At 34.3% G+C, this 8,438-nt stretch overlaps 2 protein-coding genes across 2 annotated transcripts in view; one reads left to right on the top strand and one right to left on the bottom strand.

Moving 5' to 3' along the window:
* LOC106877619 (enolase) overlaps positions 1-6,976 on the bottom strand; it is a 20,910-nt gene extending 13,934 nt beyond the window's left edge. Inside the window, exon 1 of the mRNA XM_052976630.1 lies at positions 6,827-6,976. The gene's annotated coding sequence lies outside the window, so the exon portion shown is untranslated. The remainder of the gene's footprint in view (positions 1-6,826) is intronic.
* Positions 6,977-7,270: 294 nt separating this feature from the next.
* Positions 7,271-8,438, top strand: part of LOC106877620 (arf-GAP with coiled-coil, ANK repeat and PH domain-containing protein 2) — a 248,627-nt gene continuing 247,459 nt past the window's right edge. The window contains exon 1 of the mRNA XM_052976629.1: positions 7,271-7,759. Coding sequence (XP_052832589.1) covers positions 7,707-7,759 — 53 coding nt within the window. The 5' untranslated portion in view covers positions 7,271-7,706. The remainder of the gene's footprint in view (positions 7,760-8,438) is intronic.

Raw genomic sequence — 8,438 nt, 5'->3', positions numbered from 1 at the left:
AGTCCCGTACTGAGGCAGGTGCAGGCCACAGAAGCCCCATACTAAAGCAGGAGCAAACTATGGCAGCCATATACTAAAGCAGATGCAGTTCACAGCAGCTCCATAATGATTAACCCACAACAGCTCCACACTGAGGCAGGTGTAGACCACTGCAGACCCATACAGAAGCAGAAGAAAAAAATATAGCAACCCCAAACTGAAGCAGGTGCAGCTCACATCAGCCCCATATTGAGGGAGGAGCAGCCCATAGTAACACCTTACTGAGGGAGGAGCAGCCCACAGCAGCCTCTTACCAAAGTAGCTGGTAGAAATCCCTTATCAAAACAAATACAGTTTGTAGCTATCCCTTACTGAAGCAGGCACACCTAGCAGTAGGTAAACCTAATTTGCATTAGTTACTAGTTTATGCTAATATTGTAATATTAATCCCATTCTGAACAATTTTATCATCAGCCTCACAATTCTGATTCAAGAAATTATGCTTGTTTCAGATTATAATTCTGTATGGCACAGATCAGAATTAAAATACAGTGCAGTGGGTCAATAAATGTTAACTAAAAAAAATCAGTTAAGAGAAAAGGATTCCTGTTTCAATGATGAAGTCTACAGAAAGAAGACAATTCAGATGTATCCATCAAATCGCAACCAACTCTTTTGGAAAATGAAAAATGCCCCTAGTGGTTGGTGTTGGGAAGGGCATCCAGTCATAGAAACTGTGCTAAAAATAGATCATTCAAATGAGATATGGTCCTTTAACCTGTCTAGGCAGGCAGTAAATCTGGATATCAACGGACTTGAATTGAGATGATCTGTCTGACCAATATCACTATGATGATGGTTATGTATATAAGTAATATACATTAGTAATCGACTAATATTTTCCCACCACGAAATAATTTAGCTGGCATTTTCTTAATGTCCCATGCATTAAATATGGTCATAGGGATTTACTTCTCCAGTAGATTTCATAACATCATAAATTTAAAGGCAGAGAGATAATGAAATTTAGGAGCAATTCTCTGATCTTTTGTCATCATATGATCAAAGAGAAAAACTTCAAATTTTGGCATAAAGCCAGCAACTTCTCGATCGGGAGATAACTAGATGGTTGTGCTGTTGTAGCGATGTACTTCTGGTTGTGTTGTCGTAATGGTGATGTAGTGATGGAGTAATTTTTGGTTGTGTGAGGTATATAGATGAGATACAAAGATGGTTTTTTGTGAATGAAACAATGGTAACTTGAAATAAGATGGTAGTGGTAACCAATTTCTAATCAAACCAAAGAAACTAAGTTCCCATTTTTTTTTTTTTTTGCCATTGCTAATACTACTTATCAATTGTAACTCCTGACAAAAATGTCACTTTTTTTTTTTTTCACTCGTGACAAGAGATTTGAACATATGAGGCACAAAGCTGGAACAGGCAACACAGAATATCCTGTTCAATAGTCTAACAGTTCTGACAGTTAATTTACTCAGGCATAAGCTTTATCAACCCCTTGAAAAGATGAAAGGCAAAAATCAAGTTTGGCAGTATTTGAACTCAAGAGAGCAGACATTCAGGACAAACACTGCAGAATATTCAACATTATGCTTTAACAACTAACAACTGAGGATGATGGTATCACTCGCTTACAAGTATCACATGATGTCAGTGACACACACACACACACACACACACACACACACACACACACACACACACACACACACACACACACACACACACACACACACACACACACACACACACGATAGGCTTCTTTCAATTTCTGTCAACCAGATCCATCTACAAGGCATTAGTCAGTCTGAGGCTACAGGAGATGATACTTGCCTAAGATACCATGCAGTAGGAATGAACCTGAAAGCATGTGGTTAGGAAACAGATTCCTTACCAGACATATCTGCACACACATGCACACAACCAACAACTTGGAATCTACAGTAAAGACTTTCAATGTTATTAATGCTGTTGCATCTCCATGATGACCACCCTTTCTAACTTTTAGATACAGTTAGGTGTTGTGAAGACAGAAATATTGTAAATGAGAAGTACCAACAGCTTAAAAATATAAATATAATAAATGAAATCTATACAACAAGCGAGATTATATATATATCAAGAAACATATGTAAGACTCAAATGGACCTTGACTGAGAATCACTTATTCATGCACAACAACTAATTATTCTTGTTATGCCTGATTAATTAACAGCCAGTAACCTTCTAGAATTTACTGCAGATAATGTTGCAGTTATTGGAGCATAATAACTGCAATATTATCTGCAGTAAACTCCTGAACTTTGCAAGTTCGTGTCCCGCCTAGGCGACCTTGCCTTTCATCCTTTCAGGGTCGATAAAAAAGTATCAGTTGAACAGTAGGGTCTCTGTCATCGACTGTCACATACCCCAGAAATTGCTGGTTTTGTGCCAAAATTTGAAACCAACACTGCAGTCAGAAATTCACATGTCACGTATAACCAAAGTACACTAAAAGCCATGAAGGGATTTGAAATTTCAATGACATTTTACTAACCTTAACCAATCTACCAAGAAAATTTTTTTTAAAGAAAATCAATAACCCGAAATGCTATTGATGTACTAAATGAATATCGATGCATTGCTATTATCGAATTACCTTCGTAAATTACCTTTATAAATTATATTATAAATAAGGGAATAAAATGTTAACAATCAGAAATATGCCCTTTTATTTTAAACCCATGGTAATTTTTTTGGGATCAGACGCCTATACTTTTAATGAAAAAAAAAAAAAAAATTAGGGAAGATGTTTAAAAAAAAAAATCGTTTCCATTTGTACGAAGGAGTAATAATTCGTTAAAAAAAATGCAAGCATACAACAAATTTGTAAGAAACTAAGACGAAAAAATATTTTATATATGTATATATATAAATGATCAGAAAAGAGCTTCGTTAGATGTTCACCTTAAACGACGCCGCCGCAACACAATATCAAGGTCAAGGATGAAGTTGAAGGCTGTTCGTAATCTGAAGGTCATTACAGCTTGCATTATTATAGCTACACAAACTTGCCGAAATACGTAACAGGATATGGAATCTAGCAGATAATAGTCGTAAAAGCAGAGCCGCCAGATCACAGAAAACAACGAAGATTAAACATAGAATCGTAACATACTTTATCATACGACATGAAACTATGTGTTGTATGCATGTCTAATTCCTTCAAGCTACTCATTTCTGAAGAAACTTAATAGCACACTCGAATCATCAGCAGCGGTAATAAGTGAAGATGGGCGAAATAGGTTTTGACAACTAGCAAAAATAGCAGGTATCGTCGTCTCTAAAGGAGAGGGTTGTGGCAAGTGATGGGTGGGGAGATATGCACTGTTATTACGGGTAGCATCTTCAGCGGAGATAAAGGAACGAAATCTAGGCGACTAGCAGTAATCTCAATAAAATATAACTAAAGTAATACAAGGACTAGCATAAATTATCATTCAGTGCTGGCACAAGAAATCAATAAAGCAAAAGCGGTATCAATGCGCTAAATGAGCACCCCATATCGATGGACCATGCAGTATACTACATACACACATATATATACACGCAAAAATAAATTTTTGCTTTATTAATCTTTATATGAGTGGGGTGGAAGAAATGATAAAACTATGCCGTTCATTCCATTTCTAATATCAGTGGCGACTTCTGTTTCGCGATTTCATCTGGAAATCGAAACCATACCCCCCATGATATAGACGTGCAGCCACACGTCCAACAAACAGATCGTCAGCGGCGCTGTGACCAGAGCGATGACATTGATATTAAAAATGTCAAAGCCTCATAATATATATAATTTTAGTCGAGTCAGTCTCTTGCTACTCTGAGTTTCACCTATATATAGGTGCCCAGGATCTATAAAGCAGAAATTGGTGACGTAATGGCCAAATGAAAATTTAAAAAGTTACCCAATTATTGTTAGTTAAATCAATATTCCGAGGCTATTTGCTATTATCATATAATCATCAGGATCGCCAATCCAAAGCAATTTATATTGCAACGCAGCTTGAACAGCTAAATACTATAAAGTAAAAGAAAGACATTGTTTAAACAGGGAAGTTTGTGACAATCCTACATCACACTTCCCTTTTCATTAAATACAATTTGAAACTTTTTCTTCCATATCTAAAACCCGTTATACTAGTCCACAGTTGATATTTCTAAGCGGGTTGATTAACTTCAAATACTTAATATATTATCATGGACAATGTATTATAAATGAATCGACAAAAGTTTTCAATTTAAAGTGCCTTAAAGATATCTTAAGCACCAATTTGAGAAAGTCCCACAAATGTCACTAGAACTTTTCCCCCCTTTCAATCTAAAATTACAGTTTTAAAATCATTCTTTTAAAATCATAGTACTTTGGACAGATGAGGTCTTCAACCTTTTTAAATTAATTAAAAAGATTTGGGTCATGATCTACTGACAAAATAAGTAAGATAAGACATAAACAGTTGATAAATTAATACACGTTTAATGTAGAAACACGTACAAGAAAGATATTTTTCTTTAATTGCTGCAAAGACTAAAAACAGAAGATTGTTATCACCACGGGGTAAAAAAAAGTGACATTATCGATGAAATCTTAACACCAAAGTTAAACATCATGAAATGCAGAAAGAAATTTGGAGACGGTTTATATCGCGTCTCTTATTTGAAACATTGGTTATTTTCCGAGATCTATATATTTGGGTGATTGACTCGATGAGAATATTGCGAGAAGAAACTACAATGGTTACATTGTAATATAAATCAATGTAGCGAAAAATTAATATGTCCCTGTCGGTCGCAACAATTAGTAGCCTAGTTTCAACTTCACTCTATATGTGTGTGTATATATATATATATTTCTATATATATATATATATATATATATATATATATACACACATATATACACATATATATATACATATACACACACACACACACACTTAACCGTGGCTATTTAATATTCCGTTATTGTATGCTATATATATATATATATATATACACACATGTGTATATATATATTTCCTTTCGAAATTATCCCTAATTTTTGTGGTATATAGTCTTTTGCTGCTATTTCTAGCGAGTAGATGTCCTATTATAGGCATCTCTGCATTTTAAATGAATTATACACACATGTGTGTATGCGGCTGGATATTCCATACACACTTGTACTCTTCTCGGAATCAATCTTCCAGCACGATCAGGTGATTACAGTCGTGTTGTGACAAGACCGGCCGATCGAATTACAGGTACACAAGTTATCAGAGCGGTACTTATATACTCATTTCAGCGAATCAAGAGGGTGGGGGTAAATAGATAGCCTACACACGGTCCTCAATATCTTACTGGTACTCAATCGGTCGACACAAGGGATAAATAAATAAATACGTAGCTCGATCCCGCCCACGTCCGACCCCACCAAGATTTGTGAAGCGAAAAGAAAATTAAGGGTAAAGTGTGCAAAGCGAAATATTGAAGTTAAATAGTCAGTTTCATGAATATCGTCGATGACGTCACTGATTCCGTGATCAATAGTATCCGAGATATATATATATATATATATATATATACACACATACTAATTATGCATATAATAATTATATATTTGGTGTATATAGCACCTATGTATATATATATATTTACACAATAATTATGCATTTATTAATATTAAAGTTATAACACATTTGTGTATAATTTATGTTAGTCTGCACATATGCATCTGTGAAGATTGAGCAATATTATATATATATATATATATATATATATATATTATTGATATTTGGTAGAAGCAAATGAGTGACTCAAGAACCGAGAGTTTCGTGCGTTTGCACTTACCAAAATAATATATTAAAATGGACAATATAACATAATAATTGTCAACGCAAGAAACTATCCGGCCCTTGAGTTACTGTTGCTTCTGCTACATATTAAATAAAACAAATATACGAATACTCATATTTTAAGACATTAATATCCTGTTTGCACCACCAAACATTATATATATATATGTTGTCCTAGTGGGTGACAAGGTGACAAGTTGAAAAAGAATCTGTCTTGCTACTAAGCAGAAAGATAACTGAAGGCGAAAAAAAAATATTTAATCCATGATCGTTAGTCCAACATTATATATATATATATATATATATTATATATATATACCTGCATACATACATTGATCACACATATATATATATATATATATATACCTGCATACATACATTGATCACACACATATATATATATATATAGATATATAACCTAACATATTTATACCCATGCATGTATAATTAATATAAGCATGTAGGATGTTTCTAATAATATTAGCCAGTGTCCAAGATGTCTGTGAATATACAGAATTTATCAGACACAAACAAGATTAGACAAGAAAACGAAAATATACGTTGAGCTGAAAAAATAAGAAATCTGATGGCCAATGGTTTCTCTAAGTTTTTCTTCGTTTAGTTTAAATCAAAAGCCAATAATTGGGGAAAAAAAAAAACCCAAATCGTTCTTCTTTTCTTTAAAATTATTATTAATCAGCAACAGAAAGAGAATAAATCTAAAAAACTGTAAAGCCTTTAAAAATTCCAGCTTCAAGGACGTTGTGTCAAGGACACCAAGTCAAGGTCATAGGGATGGTGATTATGTATAATAGAGATATTACATATTCATTCGTGTTTAAAACTTATTAAATAACATTGGTAGTGGTGAAGGCTTTGAGGTTTAACAACAAAAAAGGGTAAGAGGTTAAAGGGATTTGCAACTAATACAGGTGATATAATAAGATTTTTACCCTTTGTCCTTAGTTAAGATGAAGATGTGCTCAAAGTGACGGCTTCAAGACGAAGACGCTGTGGCTGGTAGAGATATTTATATATATATATATACATGTATGTTGCTCTATGTACATATAAGGGCATAACTCGTGACCACGAGAACTAACACCGCAAAAAAAAAAAAAATTATTGAATATATTTTTAAAATTACAAATAAGATATATTTTTGTTTAGTAAATAAATTCTGTTTAGTTTAAAAAGTTTCAATATTTAGTATAATATTATAAAAAAAAATCGGAAATAGAGAGAAAATAGCGAAAAAGATATTAAAAGTATCGTGGAGTGTCGTTCATGGTCGGTAATTTCCGTCTTGTTCTCGGTTATGTACGCCACCTCTCCGTTAATCGTCTACTGCTGCTGCTGCTGTAGCTATTACTACTACTTGTTAGTAGTGCTGCTGCTACTACTTGTTATAGTACCGCTGCTGCTGCTGCTACTACTTGTTAGTACCACCGCTGCTGCTGCTGTTAGATAGTATAGCTCGGTGTTTGTGATTCACAAGTAGTAAACATGGAAGTTGGTAGATAGGGTAATATTTATATTTCACGTCAGTGACAGACAGACAAACAAACAACAATCTCTCGACGCAATCATTCATTTTAAATCAAAAGACCAAATTAAAACACCCCGCCTTCTCTCTACCATCACAAACCAAAAATTATTATATCAAGTTTTTAAGGAATCGCCAGTGCGTTAGTTATGTCATGGTGATCTGTAGACAACTGTGTTGGCTTCACTAACTTTTTTGACTTTTTTTTTTTACCACTGCTGAAACTTTCCAAAAAAAACCGACAACAAAACTTAATCAAAACCATTTTTCCTCTCTCAACACAAACTATGAGACCCGTTATTGAATTTAGGGAATGTCTGAAAGACTCACCATACTTCAGGTAAGTCAAGTTTATTGTTTATCGCTTTTTTCCTAAACCGATCGTTATTTCCTTAAGTTAAATCTCCCATTACTGTAGTTTTCTTTCTTTCTTTCTTTCTATGTCTGTCTGTCTCTAAATGCTTGTCTGTCTCTTTAAACGCCTATCTCTAAGTGCCTGTTTTTCTACCTGTCTAGAAATACCTGTCTGTCTATCTGTCTCTAAATGCCTCTCTCTCTCTCTCTCTCTCTAAATGCCTGTTTAATAGTCTATCTATCTGTCTGTCTGTCTATGTATCTCTAAATGCATGTCTGTCTATCTATCTATCTGTCTGTCTCTAAATGCTTGTCTCTCTCTCTCTCTCTCTAAATGCCTGTCTCTCTCTCTCTCTAAATGCCTGTCTCTCTCTCTCTAAATGCCTGTCTCTCTCTCTCTAAATGCCTGTTTAATAGTCTATCTATCTGTAAATGTCTGTCTGTCTATGTATCTCTAAATGCATGTCTGTCTGTCTATCTATCTATCAATCGATCTATCTGTCTCTAAACGCCTGTCTCTCCCCAAATGTCTGTCTATCTCACAGTCTATCCGTTTCTGTCTACCTGTATTTAACTCTCTATCTGTATGTGCCTGTCTATTTTTACCTGCTTACTATCTATCTGAATCTATCTCACTGTCTATCCGTATCTATCTTCTATTTATC

Source organism: Octopus bimaculoides, chromosome 25 (assembly GCF_001194135.2).
Source record: "Octopus bimaculoides isolate UCB-OBI-ISO-001 chromosome 25, ASM119413v2, whole genome shotgun sequence".
Taxonomy (NCBI): domain Eukaryota; kingdom Metazoa; phylum Mollusca; class Cephalopoda; order Octopoda; family Octopodidae; genus Octopus; species Octopus bimaculoides.
Note: the sequence above shows the minus strand (reverse complement) of the source record. Positions and strands in the feature narration are given on the sequence as shown.